Source organism: Canis lupus, chromosome 8 (genome assembly GCF_011100685.1).
Source record: "Canis lupus familiaris isolate Mischka breed German Shepherd chromosome 8, alternate assembly UU_Cfam_GSD_1.0, whole genome shotgun sequence".
Taxonomy (NCBI): domain Eukaryota; kingdom Metazoa; phylum Chordata; class Mammalia; order Carnivora; family Canidae; genus Canis; species Canis lupus.
The window spans coordinates 27,491,123-27,514,613 of record NC_049229.1 but is presented as its reverse complement, the minus strand read 5'-3'; the positions used below and the strand labels follow the sequence as shown (position 1 = coordinate 27,514,613).

The following is a 23,491-nucleotide window of genomic DNA, read 5'->3' as shown; positions in this document are numbered from 1 at the left end:
TGGTAATACACAGAATAGTGTCTTTCTAAACATAATGAACTTAAAAAAAATTGTTTTCCTGATTTTAAAAAGTAATTCATGTCATTATAGGGAAATTGGTACAGAATAGGTAGACTGGGTCCAGTGAAAACAAACGTCTGCTTCACAATTTTGGCCTAGGCCTGCTGCTTCTGGGAAAACTTCCGTGTTTTCAATGGGAGTTCATCTGGCTTGCATTTTTTTTTGCACGGTCTCATGGCAAATGATTTGCATTCAGGTGCAATCTGGAGATCCTAATACTGCCTATTCCTTCCGCGTCTTCCTTTTCCCTTCTCTTACCTATAACTTAAGGGCAAGATTTCTTGCTTTGTTTTCTTTTGTCTTTGTCTTCTGATCCTGCCACCCCCGGAATCAGGACTCCTCTGAGGAAAATTCAGTAAGAGAAGCCCTTCAGCAATTCATCTCAAATTCCGAAGGAATAAGAAGAAAGCAGGCCCAAGTCAACCTACTTCCATTATTCCTCCCCAGCTGGGGGTGCACCTTGAGACTCAGAGGTCACCATCCCCTCCAGCCCAGACCACAGCGATGGGCCCCTAATTGGTCTTCCTGCCACCACTCTCTTGCAGAATGCCACCAAATACATTCCTAAAAGACTACTGTGACACGTACTGTCACAAAGCTTTGGCAGTACCACACAAGCTACTTCAAAACAAGAAACTCCTGGCTGCAAGCCCATCCACATCTGACCACAAGCCTTCATTCCAGAGGCTGCATACCTCCAGTCTATCTGCCTAGAGTTAGATGATGTAGGATTGAGTTCCATTTCCTCTTCTTCTAGGGTGTGTGACAATTGGGCAAGTCTCTGAGCCACCATTTCCCTTGGCTCTAAGTGAGGCAACAATGCAAAACTCAGTTGTTTTGAGGATTTAAAAGGGTGACAAATGTGCAAGATCTTTCATGAAAGCCTTATAGGACTCTAAGGTATTTTATAGCTCATAGTTGCCCCACTCCGGCCATATGCCTTGGCTCACACTTTGCCCTTCTCTCTGTTTTCTAACTGCTCTCCCTTATCTTCAAGAAAGGAGCTTAGATCCTATCTCTCTGTAAGTCTTTACTGACCATACCTGCCCATGAGACCCTTCTCGTTCCTGATTCTTCCTACCCTGATATTACTGTTCTGGGTCCTACCCTAGCAATAAAAAGTACTTAGTCCACTTAGCAATAGAAAAACTGGGGAAAGGGAAAACACATTTGTTGAGTCCCTACTAGCAGCTGGGTACTTTGCAATGATTATCTTATTTGATTTAACTTTCTAAACAACCTTAGGTAGTAGGCAGTATCAACCCCATTATTTAAAAATGGGAAAATTCAGAGATGGAAAATAACTTACCAAGGTCATAATGGGTTAGTGACAGAAACCAAATCTGTCTGGCTCCAAAGCACATTCTCTTTTTCTCTGTGTCATGATGCCTTCATATTTTGAATAATGAAATTGATTCCAAAATGACACATGGAAATCCCTGCCATTACTTTATATTCGCCATTAATTTCCTATCTCCCCAAATAGACGAAGCTTCTTGAGTGTAAGGACCCATGCCTTTTACTCTATTTGTATGTCTCACGCCTCCTACACTTTCTAATTTAACAGTAATGTTCAGACTTATGGCATTCCACTGATAAAATAGTTAATAGTCATTCAGCATTTACTCTGTTCCAGGCACTATTATAGATGCTTTTCATATATTCATTTAATTATCACAGTAATCTGGAATATATTATTACCCCTGTTTTATAGATGAGGGAATTAGAGCATTAAAACCAATTAGTCCAAGGTTATCCAGCTATTAAGTGACAGCCCTGAAAATCAAACCCAGGAAGTCTGACACCAGAGCTATAGCTCTTATAGACAGCATGATACTAAAGGAATACTTTAGTATCCATACTTTAAATCATAAAGGTGCCTATTAAACTAAGATTTCATGACATTTTAAGTTCCAAACTTAAAAATATTGGAAGATTCCCCACTTCTAATAATAGTAGAATCATTACAAACCAAACTTTTTGCCCAAGACAACTAGGAAACCTTGAAAAAAATATTTAAGGAACCTTTTTGTGAAGGTGTCAGAGACCTACCAAGGCACCTTGAGTTGTTTAGATCCCAGAGAGAAGGAAATCTCAGAGAGATGAAACTGACACTCAACACCACTCTTCTACTTAAGACACATCTGGCAAGTGAGGAGTAAGCAAGAAGTAGAGGCAAAAGAACACAAATAAAAACAGATGACATAAATAGAACATAGTAAGAAAATAGATATGAATCTAAATATAATTACATTAAGTTAAATGGACTACTACAATTAACAGACAAAGCTTGTTGGAAAAGAAAACAAAACCCTACTATCTGCTGTTGACAAGAGATATACATGAAATACAAGAATTCAGAAAAGTTTAAAGTCAAAGAATAGCAAAATATACAAACACTATTCAAAACAGATTTATTAATATCAGACACAGACCAAACTGACTTTAAGAAGCATTATTAATCAAAAAGGATATTCATGATGAAAAAAGGATCAATTCACATGGAAGATGTAAAATTACATTATTACTAGATGTTTGTTCCTAATAACATATACTTGAAAAAGCTAAAGCAAAAATTGACAGAACCAGAATAGAAATTAACAACTCCACAATCATGGTGAGGTATTAAAGTACCTCTTCCTTGAATAATGGTAAAGCAGTAAAAAAAAAAAAATAAGTGAAAATATAGGAGAATTGAATAGCATGATTAATAATGTTGACCTAACTGGTATATATATAAACACTGCACCAGAAACAACATATTCTTTCCAAGCATATGGAACATATGCCAAAATTAACCATATGTTTGGACATAAAACAAGTCTGAACAAATTTTGAAAACTGAAATCATATAGAGAGAAATCTCAGATCATGGTAGAATTAAGCTAAAAGTCAAGAGAAAATATAAATTCCCAAATGTACAGAAATTACAAAATACACTTTTAAATAATCCACAGGTCAAAGAAGTTGCAATATTACAAAATGTTTTGAACTAAATTATAATTAAAATGCATTTGAAGGGACACCTGGGTGGCTCAGCAATTGAGCATCTGCCTTTGGCTCAGGGCATGATCCCGGGAGCCGGGATCGAGTCCCACATCGGGCTCCTTGGAGGAAGCCGGCTTCTCCCTCTGCCTGTGTCTCTGCCTCCCCCCTGCCCCCTGCCGTGTTTCTCATGAATAAATAAAATCTTAAAAAAAAAAAAAAAAAAACTTTAAAAAAAAATGCACTTGAAAACTGTGGAATGTATCTGAAGAGTGGCTTTGGTAGAGTATGCCTTCATTCATATATTAGAAAGGAAGAAACACTGAAAATAAATGATCAAAGTACCATCTCTAGAAATTTTTTAAATAATAAATTGAATCTAAAGAAAATAGAAGAAAGGGAATAACAAAGGTAAGACCAGAATAAAATAGAAAGCATTCAATACAGATAATCAACAAAGTCTGAGTTGGTTCTTTGAAGAGACTAATAAAATTAATTATTGCTGTAAATGTTGGCTATTTCCTTTCTCCTTAGCGTTGGATAACAAACAGCAGTGCCCCAGAAAGTTATATCACCCTTCCCCAACCTATCCTCTAATCCTGTGGATGACAGAAACAACCACCCCCATTGACTCAAGCTTAGAGTCCCATGTGGATCAGGCCAAAGCTACACTTCACCTGAAATCACATCTTGTTCTGCTCTTTCCCCAACCCTATCCTACAGCCCTCATTTATATGACCTTGCAGGTTTTGCCTTTAGAGCACTCTCAATAAATCATGCACATTAAATCCCTGCTATGGGTTCTGCTTCTAGGAGAAGCTGACCTAAAACAAAAATTAAGAAAAATCTCTCTATCAAAATAAACTTATAAATACCATGTTCATAAATTGGAAGACTCAATATTAGAAAGGTATCAATTCCCCCGAATTATAGATAGCCCTAATGCAATTCCAATCAAAATCCTGGGAAATTTTTAATAGCAATTTTTAATTGCTAAGTATATGTCAAAATATACATCGAAATACAAAGGATCAAAAATAGTCAAGATAAGTCTTGAATAAGAAGATCAACGCTGAAGAACTTACATAGCCAGTTATAAAAACATAAAACTACAGTAATTAGGGGCACCTGGGTGGCTCAGTTGGTTGAGTGTCCGACTCTTGATTTCAACTCAGGTCATGATCTCAGGATCATGAGATCGAGACCTGCATTGGTCTCCATGGTGGATAGGAGCCTGCTTGGGATACTCTTTTTTTTGTTTTTTGTTTTTTTGTTTTTTGTTTTTTGTTTTTTCTTTGTGCTTGGGATACTCTCTCTCTCCTCCTCTCCTCCCCTCAAAAAAAAAAAAAAAAAAAAAAAAAAAAGCCAAAGAACAAACAAAAAGCTACACTAATTAGGTGATGTGGTATTCATATGAGAATGGACACATAGACAAAGGAGAGAAATGAGAGAGTCTACAACAGATCCATATATATTAAGCCATGATAGATGCAAACATTGGCACTGCAGAGTTGATAAGGAAGGTTTGTTTAGTATTACACCTGGATATCCATATGGACTTCTATCTCCTACATATACAAAAACCCATACCTGTAGATTATAGTTCTATGTGTAAAAGATAAAACAATTTCTATAAGATACATAGAAGGGTATCTTCATACCTTCTTTGATACCCAGAGTTGTATTAAGCAGAACACTTTTCCTTAAAATATTAACCATAAAAAATAATTGATAAACTGGTCCACATTAAATTTAGGAAACTCTCTTCAACATAAGCTATCACTAAGGAAACAAAAAGGCAAAAATAAGAGAATATACTTGCAATACAAATAGTTTTCTAGTGAATCATCCTATGAAAAACTACAAATAAATAATTTAAAAATAAGCAAAAGACATGAGCAAGTATCTCACAAGAGATAATATCTAATGACTAATAAACATGAAAAAAATGCCCAGCTTCATTAGTCATAAGGGAAATACAAATTAAAACCACAGTGAGATATCCATATTATAGCAAGGATGTGAAGCAACTAGAACCCTCATACACAACAGGTGGGAGAGTAAAGTGGTAAAGCCAGTTTGGAAAAATGTGTGGCACTCTAATTACTAAAGCTTAACATATGCATATCTTAGTATCCAGCAATTCCACTCTAGGGCATATTCCAGTGAAATGTGTACACGTTTTCAGAATACATATTCAAGGATATTCATAGCAATATAATTAATTACCACAAACAGAAAGCAACTCAAATGTCCACAAACAATAGGTCAATAAATTGTAGTATATTTGTACAATGAAATACTATAAAGCAATGAAAATGATCAAATTATAATTATGCTTCTAGGATAAAATCCCACAAATAAGATGTTGGTTGAAAAACATAGAATACATCCTATATAATTCTACTAATTATATAAAGTTCAAAAACAAAATTATATTGCTTAGAGATGCACACAGAGATGGTAATACTATAAAGGAAAGCATGGATATGATTACCACAAACTCAGTCTAAGTATTACAACTAAGGCGAGACTAATTGGATTGGGAAGGGACACACAGGAGACTTCTGGGGGGCTAATGATGCTAATTTCTGGACTTAAATGTTAGTTACATGGATGTTCAGTTCATAACTATTTGTTAAATTATATATTTCCTATTACGTTAAATTCAAAATTAGAATTTCAAAAAAGAAAAGTATATGGAAAGATTATATCTGAATTATACCTACAAGTTAGTGAATTTATTAGTAATAACTGATGCTCAATTAGTGGTTATTTTTAAATGAATATTTAATTGTCTAAAACCAATTGAAAGTGTTTTATTGTATCTCCAGTTACACAGCATTTGGTATTTTCTATTGTTCAGAGGATTCCTGTATCGAGATGGAATTTATTGTACTGACATTTTCAAGATTATGTGGTTCTGTGAACTGCTGTCCCCAGAAGTAATGAAATACCTTCTCCCAAAATATTTAACAAATTTGGAAAGTTCTATGATTTATTACAAAAAAGATTCCAAAAGTAGGCAGTTGGATTAAAGTACCCTTAAAATGCCTTCTAACATTAATCAATAATTTAAATTTGGGGTCCTGTATCCTTTCTGAGAATCCTTTCTCTTTCTCTGGCTCATTGGCTCACTGGCTAACATTTGTACAGCAGTATGATTATAAGCAGTTGAGCATTAGGCATGCGAAGATATTATGAAATTAGGATAATCTACACAACAGATAAAAAACTAGATTTTGTTGCCCAATTCTTTAAACTTTTTCTTCTTAAAAAGATTGTCTTCTCTACTTGAGATGATGTGTAAAACCATTTGGCAGCTTCCTTAAATTCTCTAAAGACTTTTATCTTAAAAAAATGAAAAACACGTGGCTGACAATCATAGGGCTAAAAACTATATATAAGAGTCATGTTTTCACTTTAGAAAGGAAGAATAATAAAGTCAAGTATGTTTAAAAACTACATGATAAAAGGTACAGTTAATAGAAAAGGAGGGAAAAAGTTGTGACTCTTAATAAGCCACTACTCTCAACCTATTAGAAGAAAATAAAAGAACTACAAAATCTAAAAGCCATTGTGCCCTTCTTCAATAAGAACTGATTAATAACCTATATCAGGTTAGAATAACTTAGAAACATATAATATTAAGAAAAGGAAAATGATTAATAAGCATAAGTGTGTGGAAAGAGCCTACACTTTTACATCTTCTGAATCAGAGACTCACCTTTAACAAAGGATAATTGATACTTGCAACCCATATGTTGGTAAATGGAGCCTCTAGGATAATAGCATCAACTGGGAATCCTTGAAAACAATAAAAAAGAAATAACTCCCCTATCATATTTAAATACTATCTTTCCTAAATAAGGAGTCCTCAAGGTCTTGTACATGAACTACCTACACCAAAGTTATTTGTGAAGCTTGTTAATAATGCAAATTCCTAGACTCCACACTAGACTTGAATCAGTCAGAGTGAGATGAGGAGAGTGAGAATGTGCATTTTTAGCAGGTATCCCCACCCTAGGAGATTTCTATATTCATGATAGTTAAAATCACTACCTTCTAAAACACAAGTTTTCATGACTTGGACAATTGAGAAGGCAAAGTACTATAGGCAAAGTACTATAGGAAGGGAGAGTGTCCTGTAGCCCATTATTAAGACTGTACCAGAGGCTGACTGGGTTGTTTTGGCTAGTTGTACCTCAAAGAACAATTAGAAAATGTGTGTCAGATGGGGATATGTGTTTATATATGTACACAGGAGTTGCCCTTTATCTGCAGTTTCAGTTACCTTCAGTCAAAAGCAGCCCAGAAGCAGATAATCCTGCTTCTGTCATATTGCCAAAAGGTCAGTAGTAGTCTAACACTACATCATGATTCCTACATCATTCCCTCATCATCTCACATCACCACAAGAATAACTGTGTGTATAGTACAGTATCTTAAGAAAGGGACCGCAATCACATCACTTTTATTATAGTATATTTTTATAATTGTTCTATTTTCAGTATGTTATTATTCCCTTACTATGTCTAATTTATAAATTAAACTTTATCATAGCTATATACATATAGGAAAAACAGTATACATAGCGTTTAATATTATCTGTGGTTTCAGGCATCCACTATAGGTCTGGGAACATATCCCCCATGGATAAGGAAGGACTACTATATGCATATTTGTGTATACATACATATGCTTGGAGGCATCTGAAGGCTACAAAATCAGTGAGATTTTGAGAGTCAATATCAAAAGAAAAAATCCACAAGAGTTTGAGCTGCTTTTCCCTTCAGAGCAGATAAACTTTGAAAGCAACAGTGGTGGCCTCTCTTAGAGGCTTAGAACTAGACAGAACTTTCAGCATTCCTACAGGACTAAAAGAACAAAATTTAGAGTCCAGAATCTGACGAGAAAGAGGACTCTAACAAATTTCTCAGGCTTTTTGTGACTTCAAAAGACTATACCCTGGGAGTAATGGTGAACTAAAAACAACTGAAGTCCAGCTTCAAATCAGCTCAGTTTCTGATTGGATTAAGATGATATCCCCCCAATTTTAACTGTCATTCAGGAGAAAAGTAACTTTTGTCTAGAAGAAGATAATATTACCCCTAGCCCCTCAAATTATCTCTACAACTTCCATAAACAGTATCTAGTGTTTAATAACAAATAACTAGACATACAAAAAGTAAAGAGGCCAAAAAATACAAAAAAAAAACAGATAATAGAGATAGATCAACAAAGGATCTAGATATTGGTGTTAATCATGTATGCACTTTAATATAATAACTAATATAGTAAAATATTTGTTAAAATTGTACTATTTAATAAAATTTGATATTACATAGTGAACTGTGTAATATATCAAAATATTTTTTTTTCAAAATATATTTAAAGTACAAAGAGAAAAATGTCTGGAAAACCCAGGAAAGAACATTGGAGACACACAGGATGTAGGAACAGATCTAAAAAAAATACATATAATTAGAGTCCCAGGGGGAGAGAAAATTAAAAATGAAGGTAGGCATAAGATTTAAAGATATAATGACCAATTTTCCAAAATGGATGACTATCAAGCCACAGTCATTATGGCACTATGAACTTCATGCAGGATAAGTACTAGGAAAACCACACCTAGGAAAATCACAGTAAAAATGATGAAAGAGACCAAAAAAAAAAAAAAAAAAATCTCAAAATAGCCAGAAGAAAAAGCATTATCTTCAAAAGAGCAGCAGGAAGATTGGAAGCTGACTTCCCAATGGAACAGTGAAAGCCAGAACAAAATGGATGTTGTTTTCAAAGTGTTGAAATAAAATAACTGCCAACCAAGATTTCTATGCCCAGGGAAAATATCCTTCAAAAAAGGAAGATAGAGGCAGCCCGGGTGGCTCAGCAGTTTAGCACTGCCTTCAGCCCAGGGTGTGATCCTGGAGACCCGGGATCTAGTCCCACCTCGGGCTCCCTGCATGGAGCCTGCTTCTCCCTCTGCTTGTGTCTCTGCCTCTCTCTCTCTCTTCTCTCTCTCTGTCTCTCTCATGAATAAATAAATAAAATCTCTTAAAAAAAAAAAAAGAAGATAAAATAAAGATATTTTCAGGCTAAAACTGAGGGAATTCTTTACCACAGATAGGCAGAACAAAAATCCCAAATGGAAGCACAGAAATGCTAGAAGTAATAAAAAGCAAAGAAAGGGTAAATCTAAATATTGATTTTATAATATAAGAATAATAATCTTTTATGGAGTGTGTGATACAGAGAAAATTAAAATATATGATAGCAAGAGTTCATACATTGGGGATGTAAATGGACTTAAAGTGTTCTTAATTCTAAGGTCACTGTATTATCCAAGAAGTGAAGTGTTCATTTATGTGGGAATTTTGGTCAGATAATACAGCATCATCAACACTGTGCAGAAAGTGTGCATGGGGAGTTATGAGAGCTTAGAGGAGCAGGAAATAATGCCTGCTTTATTTCCGTAATTAATTAACACTGTATAGCAGGTGACTTGCTTTAAAATGTTCACATAACTCAACCTGACCAGGTACTGACAAGTTTATGATATAATGCAAAAGATGACAAACTTTTTTTTTTTTAGAGATGACAAACTTTTAATGTACATCACAATCACCTTGTAGTATTCACCGAAATTCTAATTCTAAATTCTAATTCATGAAAACAGCTAGGATCCAGGAAACCTGTGTTTATGATAAGCACCTCCAGGGATTCTGAGACAGCTCTCAGAACACTCAGGGAAACGCTGATATAAATGTCATGGAAGAGAGGCTGCAGAAAGCAAGTCCAGCTTGCTACTTCATAAGGGAATTTTTCCTCTCCTGTACTCCAAATTACTCCATAGTAACATTTACTTCACAATAAGGGCTTTTTCTTTTTTTTTTTTATTTAAAGATTTTATTTATTTATTCGTGAGACACACACACACAGAGAGAGAGAGAGAGAGAGGCAGAGAAACAGACAGAGAGAGAAGCAGGCTCCATGCAGGGAGCCCAACATGGGACTCAATCCCATGTCTCCAGGATCATGCCCTGGGCTGAAGCCAGACACTTAACAGCTAAGCCACCCAGGCGTCCCAATAAGGGCTTTTTCTTTCTTTTTTTTTTTTTATTTATTTATTTATTTATGATAGTCACACAGAGAGAGAGAGAGAGGCAGAGACACAGGCAGAGGGAGAAGCAGTCTCCATGCACCGGGAGCCCGATGTGGGATTCGATCCTGGGTCTCCAGGATCGCGCCCTGGGCCAAAGGCAGGCGCCAAACCACTGCGCCACCCAGGGATCCCCCAATAAGGGCTTTTTCAAAGGGAATTTTAACTCTTCCTGAGTATTTATTTTTAATTTCATGGCTTTGAAAAGCAACTATTGTTTTCTATTAAATAGAAGAAAAGAAAGTTTATTACACTATCAGAGGCTGTCTAAGGTCAGGGTGCTTCAGGTATCTCTGTGTTCAGAGTGTGCACAATAGTCAGTAGGCTATCTTTACTTCCCCACCCCAAGCCAAGATATTATACATGTAGGCATTTTATAGTACCTTTCTCTTCTAGTACTTTTGCAGCATTGGTTGCAACTCTGTAAGGCAACGAACATTAGTACATATGTGAAGCAGTGACATTACAGTCAAGTAAATAGTACAAAATGCAACATCCCCTATGAGCATCTGATGAAAACTCTGGACCCTCTGGTAGGAACACAGACATAAAACTTTGCATAGGACTTCGAGGGATTCCCCTGGCCCTAAATTAAGATTCCTTCTCTTTAATACTCTCAAGGAGAGTTCTGGAATGGGCTTCAGTGTCATAGGCAACCACAGAGATACACCCTCCCTTGCATTACAAACAGGCACACTGCGATGGCGATGTCTCTAGCCACATGTGGGATATGAAAGAAACCAGAGCCCAGGCCCCTAGCAGAGGAGGACCTCTGCTCACTGCTACCTTTGAGGACACTAAAGCCCCAAGGACTCCCACCACCACCAAAAGCCATCATCAGACCCCACTTACCCTGTACCAAGAGAGTGGCCCCAGAGACACACAGGCGTGGTACCACTTCTTGCTTTGGTCCACTCATAGACACAGACGGCATCTGAAGTCAGGCCCCTCCTCTGTGGGCTTACCCGTGGAGTCCCCAAACCCTAGTAACAAGGAAAGCCAAGCAGAGTTTCACTACCTCCAAAATGAGGGCCACCCAAAGTTCTCCTGCTTACTGAAAAATCTTTATATGCCATCCTTAACACATACCTCTGTAGTCCACAGACAGGACATGAAAGCCACCATCACTCAGCACCTGGATGGCAAAGGAGCTATTATCATTTTAATTAGAAAAAGTGGTTTAACCTCCTCAATACTTCCATAATCCTCATTGTGATGGTTTCCTAGCCAGAGAATAGATGAAATCTGCTGTTTGCCTTGGAACATGAAAAGGTCAGACACAAGGAGAAAGAAAGGAGGCGGCAGCAGAGCAGGCTCAGACAGCCTGGCAAAGCCCTGGCTCCGCCCCCTACCCTCAGTGTGACCTTGAGCCAGCCACTTAACATCTGAATGTGTGAGCAGTATTCTGAAAAATGAAGAGCAATGGTAGCTACTACCTTCAGGACTGTTGGACGATTACATGAGATGAAAGTATTGAAGTATCTTGGTACAAAGTAAATGTCCATTTTAGGAATTCCCTTCAGAACAGAAAGTCTACACAGAGTTGTATTAAAGATAAATAATGGGAAGATACTTCTATTAAATATGAACAGATAAAGAGTTAATATCAATCAAAAATAAAGAGATCACTCAATTATATGAAACCACTGCCACATCTCGTGTGGATAAATGAGAAAGGAACATAAAAACATAATTTTAAATGAAGTGAATTACAATGATAGAAGAGAGAGAAAAGGGAACAAAAATTTGCTGTGCATATGCTTTTAAAACTTGACTTAATCCTCACAACAGTCCCTAAAGGTAGGTAATATCCCCATTTTATAGATAAAGAAATTGAGTCTTGAGGGTTTGAGTAACTTGCTTGTGGTCCCCCAAATGGCTAGAGGCAGAACAAAGATTCACTCCTGGGTCTGTTTATGTCTGAACACTGTGCCGCCCCTACCACAGCACAGATGTGGGTGGCTGAGTCTCACTAGGAATCCTTAAATATATTTTCACCCAATAATGAGGAAAGAAATGAGACTTTTTAATGCCTATCTCAGCTACACAGCCTCCAAAATAGTTATCCAAGACACAGAGCATGTAAGCATCCCAGGAAGTGGCAATGTTCATGCATTGTCTGTGATACTGTAGACAGTATGGCCACTTGATGAAACAACTCAAGAACAGAACTCACTCCTAAGAATTTATCTCTAAAAAAAAAAAAAAATTAAAAAAAAAGAATAAACTAAATGCTTAAAGTTTTCTCTAGCAACACTATTTAAGTGATTTTTAAGGGGAAAAAATTTAATCTAACAACAGTGGAATAGTTAATAAGCAATAGTCTACAAATAGAATGGAGAATGACCACCTTTTAAATTAGGTAATTATAATAACTAGGGAAAACATGGAAGAATGTTTATAATGTGATATTAGGTAAAGAGCAACAACATGAAATTACATACAGATCTAATCATAGTAACATTAAAAACTTTATATAAAGAGATAAAGACTATTAGGTGAGATTCCGAATTAACAAAAACAGCTGTATTGGATGACTGATGTGATGAATGAATGAAATGAATGAGAGAGAGAAAGTGGAGGAAGGAAGGAAAGAAGAAAGGAAGAAGGGCAACTTAATAGTAAAGATTCGATTTTTAAAGGAAATCACCAAAAAAAAAAAAAAGAAAGAAAGAAAGAAAGAAATCACTCATCTAAAGAAGAGAACCAAGGGCTAGCAAAGACTGGTCAGGCTAGGAGATGATGACTATGGCACAAGGAATCCAGAATCTGCCTGGAGGAAGTCTTATCACACCCTCCCTCCCATCCCAGTTACCACAAGGGTGACCTGGCCACTTTTCACACCTACACCTACAACTCTCTTCCCTTCTGTGCGCGCAAGGGATATATAATTCAGCTTTGCTGAGAGTGGGAAAGGAAAGAAAAAACACATGTTCTCATGGACATCACCTTCACCACCATTCCATGTACAAAGTACAGAAAGTGAGGTGCAGGGTGGAAAGCAAACCTAAAAATTAATAGACATGATCATCCCAGGCAGAACTGCATCCAGCCCACCACCCAAGAGCTCTGAGAAGCCAGTGAAGAAAGGGAGGAGTAGACAGGAGAGGAGCTTCCTTCTCTGAATAAGGGAAGGGGGATGAAGGAGGTGCTGGCCATACTGGGCCTGGGAGGCCAGGCCCCACTAACGCTGTTACACTAGGAACCGGCTCTCAGGTGGGAGCTGGTGAGTGGGAAGAGATAGCAGGTCCTTTGGTCAAAAATTGGACAAGCCTGGTCACCTGAGGGAAAGATTACCCAATCGGGATATGGGAGAAGATAAACAGACAGCTGCCCTACCCGCTGTGAGTCAGCTATGGCCATGTCTCCCTCACACTTGGAAATGCAGGGGCCACCCCAACAAGCTACAGTTGGGGAACAGGCTGGTGAGAAGAGCAGTGTTGCCGCCATCCCACTTGCAAAACTTCCTGTGGGGCTGAAGCCAGAGCCTGAATGAATGACTTTTAAAAGCATACCTTCTATGTATTTATCCTCTACTACAGAAAAAAGGTTGTTTCTCACAGGAGTACGTTTCACTTTTTTTTTTAAGATTTTTTTTTTAAATTTTTTTAAGATTTTATTTATCTATTCATGAGAGACACAGAGAGAGAGAGAGGCAGAGACACAGGCAGAGGGAGACGCAGGCTCCATGCAGGGAGCCCGACATGGGACTCGATCCCGGGACTTCAGGATCACACCCTGGGCCAAAGGCAGGCGCTAAGCCACTGAGCCACCCAGGGATCCCCAATTTTCACATTTAATATACTCTCTCCACCCTTCTCCCAGGCCTCAGAAAAAGCGGATAAAAGGGATCTTCAACTTTATACGGTGATGAAGGCAATATATTCATGAAAGTGTTTTGGGAGTCAGAGATGTTCACTTCTGTTTTGATCCCCTGTGGCCACTGCAGGAAGAGAAATCCATGTGTGGGACTTTGAGTCCCAGACACCAAACCCACCTTCCGGAGCTCTCAGTGGATGCCTGTGCTGAGGGCTGAGGAAGACCTATGGCTATAGCCCATAAGAGAAAAAGCAGAGACGTAAAATTGGTACCTTGAAGCCCCTTCAGACATACCTTGACTAGCTCAAGTCTGTGAGGAGCTGCCCTGTAGTGGAAGTTTAAAAAAAAAAAAAAAAAAAAAAAAAGAGCAAGAATTAGGAATTACAATGACAAATCCAATAAAAATCACTATCATGCCTCTGGCATCAGATCTTATGCCTTTCTTTTTCAGGTTAGAGAAATAAATAACTAGGAGAAAGGAAAATGGTTTTTTGGTGTCATAGCCCACTTGGATGTGTCAGGGTGAATGATGGATGGCTCCCCACTGCTGTTGTGTTCCTCTACATGAGCACTGGATGCCCAGATGGCTAGTGCTTCTCAACAGAAGATGTAATGAATTACTGACAATCCATCTCCTTTCCCTGCTACACAGCAAAACTTATCTCTAAGAAAACTTTTAGAAGCTGAAGGAAAATCAGTTCCAGAAAGTGGCTTTTCAGAACAAAGGATGATACAGTCATGTTCACTAAACTGAAATCCGCCTGTACCCTGGTCACTCTGCCATTAAGTACAAGATGAAATGAAGGAGACTTGCAGCTCTGGAGGTATAAGAAATGCTTTTTCCCAAAATAACCATACCATCTACCCTCTATTAACCACACTAATAAAAGAGAGACAAGGATGATTCAAAATACAGAGGATTATTTTAAAAACCATTTGAATTTTGATTTAGAGCCAAGTGTCTTAAACTGTAGTGGGTCATGGAGCTATGGATTCATTTCCAGAAAAATATATCCATACCTGAAATTTTCAGCACAATTTTGGGGAAGAAGTTCATGGACCTCCAGGTTTCTCTGGGTCCCAAGTCTAGAACCACTGTTTTCAACAAGGTTCCTATTACCTCCCATTTGGCCTCCTTTTGGCTCAGTACTACAGATAGCAAGCTGAGACTTCTGGCAGAGGACAGGAGGAAGCTGGGGCTAACCCCAGAGCAGTAAATCTGGGATAATAGCAGATTCACAAAGAGGGACAGACATGAATGGGTGAGCCAAATGATCCTTTAAATACATACACACATCGTACACCATGCCCAAGTTTGCACAATCAGAACAATGTTCAACAGTGTTGAAAAATGTTGAATTTCATGGGAAGTCTCTGTAAATGTCGCTCAAAAATGGGCACCTTTGCCTAGTGCCAAGGCAAGTCTTGAGAAAGCCATCAAGACAGAAAAAGACAGTGAAGAAAAGAGACATAGGAAAGGGAGCCAAGGGGCAGATTCCCGAGCTCATCACTTAGTTTGCAATGTCCCTCCAGAGACAGAGCTCGGAGGCTCATCTCGGAGGCTCATCGCCCCTCCCCCACCGCAAGCTATCCAGTCACAGCTGATAATCATCACCCACCATAATGACAGGCCCACTGGAGGCTCTGGCAGCACATCAAAGGGGAGCAGGACTTCAGGGAGGCATTCTTTGTTACAAAGCAAGGTTGGAAGAACAGAGAGTGGCTGCGGCATCAGTATTCTAGACCAGAACCAGTCCGATGGTCCCCAGTACCGATGGTCAGAATTCCAGATGATCTCTCATAGAGAATCCATATATTTGATTAATAGGATTCATGCTAAACCAAGGAATCTCCATGTAGTTCTGTGAGAAGACCATCAATAAGGAAATTGCTCTTCCTTTTCCCCTATCTCATGCCTCTTCCCTTTCCAGTCATCCACAGGCTCAGTTCATCATTTCAGACACTCCTTGGGAATAAATATCCCAAAGATATGACTTCTTTGAAATCAATATCCAAATTTTGGAAGTTAGTCCCCCTTTTAGTTAAAGATCTACATTAGTCTGCATGCAGAATATATAGTTTTTTTTTTAAAGAAGCCTATTGCCAGCACACCTTCAAATTTCAACAAAGGAAGAAAATACATGGAGGCATAGCTTACAGAGTTGAAAATGGAGCTCTGCGTTTCATTTCCACACAGGGCTGAAATACTTCCTCTCTCTTTAAAAAAAAAAAAAAAAAAAAAAAATCCAAGCAAAGGCACTGACCTGTGTTCCGCGCTGCCATGAAGATAAACAATAATTGGATTGCCATCATGAAGGGCTGCTTCATACCAGCCACAGTCCTTCCCCTTAGCATCTTTCCCCCGGCAGCTGGGAACTGTGTGCCTAAAGAGCAAGAAAATATTTTAACAAACATGTACAGAGAGAACTCGCTTTCCTTGCCAAAGTCTGAAACCCCCCTTATGTCAATGAAAGATATAGATTTATAGGTTTATGTATGTATAAATATACATTACATGTTTACAAATATAAATTTCTATCTAATAGGTGCACAGAGTAAAAATTAAAATATAATATCACAAACCTCTTACAGTGACAATGACTACTTCTCTACTCCACCTCCCTCATGTGCAGAAACAACCCATTTTAACCATTTACTGCTTTGGTTCTTCTGACTCCTACATCTACTAATCTTCTAAGACTGCAGTTCTTAGGTACAGTCTGTTGAAATGCAATCCATTGGGTGGAAACAAGTCAAAGACAATTAGTATGTGCCACCTGTTATTGGTTTGACTGAAGAAACAAGTTGGAAGAATTTAAAGGGAGACCAGTTTAGATATGAAAAGAACTTTAATATAAAATGAAGCTATTCTGCTCAAGAAACCAGGGACTTTGTTGTTTTAAACACATGCCCATGCTCTAGTTCCGCCATCTTGTTAAAACACTGAGTGAACTCTAAAGATACAAACACTGCCATATGACATGTCACAAGAGGACTTGGAGAACTGGCCACATAATAAAAAATCTTCAGTATTCTCAACCGTTTAGGGGCAGAAGTCTGACATCAAACTCCCAGGCCTCTGTACTGAGAGGACTGGCACCACTGCCAATTAGATAAGCCAAAGCAAGAGCAAAGAATAAAAAGATTTTCAAATTCCAACACTATTTCTCTGCCTCTCTCTCTCTCTCTCTCTCTCTCTCTCTCTCATGAATAAATAAATAAAATAAAATTTAAAAAACTCCAACTTAAAAAAAAAAATTCCAACACTATTAAATGAACTATATACTGTGTGGATTAGGAAGAAGTTATGTGAACTCATATTGGTTCCTAAACATTATATGATTGCATGTTTAAAGTCAGAGAGAGGGCAGCCCCGGTGGCACAGCGGTTTAGCGCCACCTGCAGCCCAGGGTGTGATCCTGGAGACCCGGGATCAAGTCCCACACTGGGCTCCCTGCATGGAGCTTGCTTCTCCTTCTGCCTGTGTCTCTGCCTCTCTCTCTCTCTCTGTGTCTCTCATGAATAAATAAATAAAATCTTAAAAAAAAATAAAGTCAGAGAGAGGAAATATAACACAGGACACTGGAAAATTGGCAGCAAAAAAAAAAAAAATCTTGACATTATTGACATTAGCTGTATATAAAATGGGAGATGAGGAAGGGCTTCACTGAAAATCACCAAATTACCATTCAAACTGAGACCCAGGGGCACCTGGGTGGCCCAGTTGGCTAAGCTCTGCCTTTGGCTTAGGTCATGATCCTAGGGTCCTAGGATCAAGCCCCCATGTTGGGCTCCCTGCACAGTAGAAAGCCTGCTTCTCCCTCTTCCTCTGTCTCCTGCTCCTTGTGCTTGTGCTGTCTCTCCCTCTCTCTCTAATAAATAAATAAAATCTTCTTAAAAATAAAAATAAAAAATAAACTGAGGCCCAAAATATAAGAAGGCAGTTAGTAAGGAGAAAGGAGGGAGCAGGGGATCCCTGGGTAGCCAAGCAGTTTAGCGCCTGCCTTTGGCCCAGGGCGTGATCTTGGAGTCCCAGGATCAAGTCCCACGTCGGGCTCCCTGCATGGCGCCTGCTTCTCCCTCTGCCTCTGTCTCTGCCCCTCTCTCTCTGTGTCTCTCATGAATAAATAAATAAAATCTTTAAAAAAGAAGAAATTATTTCAAAAAAAAAGAAAAAGAAAGGAGGGAGCAGAGACATAGAAGTGTTTCAGACAGAGCATATCCTCTGAGTGTGTGGCTTGGTGTGCCAGGTGTGCAGAAGAGTGGGGCAGGGCCAGCTCTGTCAGGCCTGGTAAAAGACCCAAAGCACAGGGCCACACCCAAAAGACTTCACACTCCAAGGTAAAATTACTGAAAAGCAATTTCAAGCAAGTCAAATATTATTACAAAGGGAAGGTATATGAAACAGCTTCCAGGTGACTCCAAGAAACCCCAACCTCTCCACAGGCAGCTAACACAGCACTGCTCACCCTTGCCCTTATAATATGAAAACTATGTGGATCAAGCAACCCAGTATCCATCAGTGCACTCACCAGATTCCCAGAATCACCCCAGGTTCAACTCTGATATAGAAGTTCACGGTGTGAGGAATCTTTAACTCTGGTTTCTTTAAATCCACGAGGAATGGTGCTTTGACTAGAAAGTAGATTCATTATCAACTCCCAGAATCAAACTCCATGTTTTTTATTCACAATCAAAAAAAGTAAAGGCACCTGGGTGGCTCAGTTGGCTAAGCATCTGCCTTCGGCTCAGGTCATGATCCCATTATCTCCAGGGTCTTGGGATCAAGCCCCATATCAGGCTTCCTACTTGGCAGGGAACCTGCTTCTCCCACCCCCTCTGTAGTTGCCCCTGCTTATGCTCTTTCCTTCTCTCTGTTTCTCTCAAATAAATAAATTAAAAAAAAAAAAAACTCCAACTCCAAATAAATAAATAAAATCTTAAAAAAAAAAAAAGCAGTCTCATGGTTACCATGGTTTCTAAGTTCCAAGCTACTACACTAAATTCCTAGCAAAGTATTTTATTTTATAAACTAGGATTAGGCCACAGGGAAGTTGCCAAAACAAAAACAAAACAACAAAACCCCCTAAAGCTCGATTTTAAAATAGCACCAGTGTGACAGACAATCATAGAGTTTTATTCAGTCCTTATCCTTGTCTCACACCAAAAACAAAGGAGACCATTCCCCTAGAAAGGTAAGAGGGTACAGAAGAAAGTAATGACTATTCTGCTACCTATGTCAAGTGTTACTTTTTCCACTAAATAAAACCTAGTCATTAGCCATAAACCATGAAATGTCCTGAATCAACAAACCCCTGGGGACAAGCAGGTGAAAGCATTACCTGTGTGCTAGGACTGTGTGATACACTGACTAACAGCCCTCAGTAGAAAAAATGTGGGAAAACAGAATCCTCACATCAGCTTCTCCCCACCCCCAAATCCTCATTTTCTCTCTTTCAAGGGATATAGCTAAAAAGAAAAAGCAAAAGAGTAGAGAATACACCAAGCAGTGAAACCCCACCCACAAGGTCATGTTGGTCTATTCATCCCTCACAGTCCACAGGGATTTGAACGAGCCCCCAAAGCCACTGTTAAATAGGTTTCAGACCACTGAAGTCTAGCCACAATTTTATAGCTGACATGCCTTTTTTATTGTCACTTAGGCAACTTTAAGGGCAGTGAGTTCTTTCTTTGGGAAAATATTTATGGGCAGATTCATGAAAGATATGTACTTACAAAAATTAAAAAATATTAGCATGTTCATCAGAGGTGGAAAAATGTGTTCTTTTAATGGTTTACTGGTAAAGCTGTGATACAGAGAGGCAATTTTTCTTCCAAGCGTTGAACAGGAATGTGGAAAAGATCTGCAAGATAGAGTGAAACAAGGCAAATCAGTCCAAGTTTTGTCATTTGTTCTTTCTCTTAGCATCCAAATAAAATTTCAGAGACTAACACTGGGAATTAAAGGTAACTTGGCACTTAAGCAACACCCTTTATAGAATTGTATGCGATTAGGACAGATCAGGATTGCACACTAAGGGGGAAACAGGAGAGGAAAGCCCGGGTATGTCAAGCCCAGGTAGGACAGAACAGGAGTCAGGCCTGTCCCTCAGTGCATACCCACACAAGACCAAGGCTGGACCCCAAAGTCATCAGGAAACAGGATGCAGACTATTTTTTTAAAGGTTTTATTTATTTATTCATGAGAGATCCAGAGAGAGAGAGAGGCAGAGACACAGGCAGAGGGAGAAGCAGGCTCCATGCAGGGACCCCGAGGCGGGACTCGATCCCGGGTCTCCGGGATCATGCCCTGGGCCAAAGGCAAGTGGTAAACTGCTGAGCCACCCAGGCTGCCGGGATTCAGACTATTTAACAGTTGCCACAGATTTTAATCACATCACAATTTAGTGCTGTATGTACTATTATTTGTCAAAAGCAGTGAGTGAAAAACCATCAGATCCCCACTCCTCTGGCTGGGTCTTAGCAAGAAATGAGCCAATGAAAGAAAAAAGTCCACTTCTAATGCAACATTTCTGGTAAGAGAGACTGTGGGGAGCAGGGTTGGGAACAAGGTCGTACCAGGAGGTTGTCGCTACATCAGGGCTAGGGCCTGGTCAGGGAATGGGACGCAGCAGGCCATGCACATCTCGTTTATTCTACTATTTATTCCCTGGGACACAAACCACCCAGACCAGGAGCCATCAGAAGACAAGTTATGACTTGTCCGTGAGGGGTCACTGATGCCACTTCTGTCTCTATGCCACATCTCTGAGAGTTGAACATCTCCTACCTTTGAGAAATGAGGAACACAGGAAGTCAGTGTCACCACTTCCTGCTTCCAGTTTTTGTCCACGTTCTCCATTAAATAAATCCCTTCCCTTGTTTTGAACTGTCAGCGTGAAGACTGCTCGGTATAATCAGATCATTAGTTTGTGGGACTGGAGAGCATTTTGCATGAACTGTCTCCCCTGCCCTGATTTCTGCTAGATCAGAGCATTTTAGAAGCTGGCTGTACTTTGCAAAGGAGGAGACGGAGAAGTTTAAGTAACCTGCCCCATGCCAGAGAGCCAATGAATGGCAGAGTCATTCACTGTACCCAGGTCAGTGTGACCCCAGAGTTCTATGAAGATCTCCAGTGAGCTGTCACGGTCCTGGTAAGTGCAACTTGCCATCCCTGCAGGCAAACATGAACCCCGAGAACAAGACTGGCTTCGGCAAAATTCAGCCCTTAGAGAAAGTTGTTTCAGGATCACCCTTCCCCCCTTCTGCACCTTTGGCCTTCCTCACGGTCCCTTCTTCCTCCCATGTTCTTCTTCCTTCCTGTTCTGTATTCTCAGGAGGCTTCTGACTCTAAAGTCATCAAAGAGAGACCTCTAAGAAAAATCCTTCCCAAAAGTGTTAATAACTAAAAACTCAGAGTGCTTATACGTTTGAAAAAGGCATGAAGGGAGAAGAAGATAATGAATCTCTAGCAATTCTGCTGGGAATGGAAAAGAGACATGGGGAAAGGGTGAGGGGTAGCTCTCCAAGTACATCAGACATAGGTAACTGCCTACGCATAAAATTAGCAAGGAAATAATACAAACGATCTTTTCATAATACTTTTAAATAGCCTCCATGAAGGTGCTAGGAAGGAGAGGATACTGTTGCTCTGATTTTAGAGATAAGAAATCAAAACTTAGAGAAGCCACTTTGAGCCCCAGATGAAGCCCAAATAGGGCAGAACTAAACATAGTCTGAATTCTTATGCTTCCTTCCAGTTGGCTGGCATGGGCTTTCTTTCTCCTGACTCTGAACTCACGCTACCCCGCCTGTTAACCTCCCACTAAGTTATCTTTTGAAGGTAGCAGGGTGCTGGGGAAGCAGAGGCGGTAGAGGGAAATATGTTTCTGTTTTTAAAGAATAATTCATATAGGACCCTTCTCTCAAATAGCTCAAGGCACTTCTGTGGGAAGCACTGCGGGAAGAGAACAGAGTGACCAGATCCCTCGTTGCATCAATAATGCACAGCAGCTTCTTTTAACTAGGGCTTGTCAATTTGACTTCTCCTAGATCAGTAGGGGATCAAAAGTCACCAGTGGCTAATAGACCTTATTCGAGTGGAGGATGCAATTTCAGCCCAATCCCTACCAACGGCCAACCACATCAAACAGACACCTTGATGCTCTGGTGTTCTTTCGCCTGCCCTTTGATCAGCTGTGGCTGTAACTGCACAGCATTCCACAGGGGCCACGGAACCTAACTGGATCATTCTTACCTTGGAACCTGAGTGGCTACAGGGCAAATCATTCACGTTCATGCTCAGAAGCACCAGCTATGGGAAGCCCAACTCTAACCCCATCTGGCAAGACAGCTATTCCAAATAGTGAGACAAGCCACACATCCATCCTATGTACCCATTCATTTGGCCAACATGTACTGATCAGCAGGCACCTAACTTAACATGTACCTTCTCCTCCCTTCTTCCCTCCCAACCAAATCCTCCCCTTCCTTCACAACCACATCCAACAAAGATTTCTTCTTTGTTGAAGCCTCTCTACCCAGATCTTCCCACAGGGACTTTTCCTCTCTTTCTGCCTTTCCAACTCATTATAATCGGGCCTTGGTTTGACCTTTAATTGCCCTCTGGTGGTTTTCCCACCATTAGTCTTGTCTTCCCACCGAAAAGAACCACGTGGCATGCAGTGCTTCTCTTATACTGCACCCTGTCTAGCACAGGACTGAAAAGTGGAAGAAAAGGGAGAAGGAAGCAATGCTTACTGGTAGCTTTGGTGGAGAGGGGAAGTGCGTCACTCTCTTTTTTGAATTACAGTTGAAAATTAATTGTGAGCTCCACAAGAGCAGGGCTTTATGCCCAGACCTAAACTAGTCCCCAAAAGGTAGGCGATGCCCTGTACTGTGGAAAGAATGAATTAGCTTATCAGGCCACTCATGGGGGTGTCTTTAACACCATCCAGAAATGTAAAGACTAGGGGTGAATGGGAAGCAGCAAAGAGGAAAATAGCCCATCAGCTTCCCCCAGCTTCTTTCCCGAGCACATTTTCTGTTTTTGGTAGTTCGAAGAAAATCAGTGGCAAGTGAAGATTTGCTCTCCTGGGCTCATCTATCTTAAGTAGCAACTAGAGCTGATGAAATTTTTGCAAAACAAATAAATAGATCCCCAAGGCATTAGAAAATAATCACTGGAAACATCTTTCAATTAATTGTTCTCCTTGAGTCACACAACACATCACAATAGATCCCGTGTTACTAGCAGTTCCAGAGGCACAGCCAGCCCTCCGTGGTTCACGACCTAAGCTGACTTGGTTCCAAGAAACAAAAGGATTCAGGATGCTGGATCTGGGTCTGTGCTTCTGCCTCAGCATTTAACTTCTTAAATTAGAGCAGTAATTCTCTGTTCAGGTTGAAGAAACGTGCTTGTATTTTATTCTTTCAGGAAGCATCTCTTGAGACTTATTTTTTGTC

At 39.6% G+C, this 23,491-nt stretch overlaps 1 protein-coding gene across 1 annotated transcript in view; it reads right to left on the bottom strand.

Annotated features, from left to right (window-relative positions):
- ABHD12B (abhydrolase domain containing 12B) overlaps nt 1-23,491 on the bottom strand; it is a 35,128-nt gene that overhangs the window by 5,804 nt on the left and 5,833 nt on the right. The window contains 9 exon segments of the mRNA XM_038544089.1: nt 6,773-6,852; nt 10,591-10,628; nt 11,060-11,154; nt 11,156-11,190; nt 11,297-11,342; nt 14,321-14,351; nt 16,291-16,410; nt 18,559-18,661; nt 19,763-19,890. Of these exon segments, the coding sequence (XP_038400017.1) occupies nt 6,773-6,852; nt 10,591-10,628; nt 11,060-11,154; nt 11,156-11,190; nt 11,297-11,342; nt 14,321-14,351; nt 16,291-16,410; nt 18,559-18,661; nt 19,763-19,890 (676 nt within the window).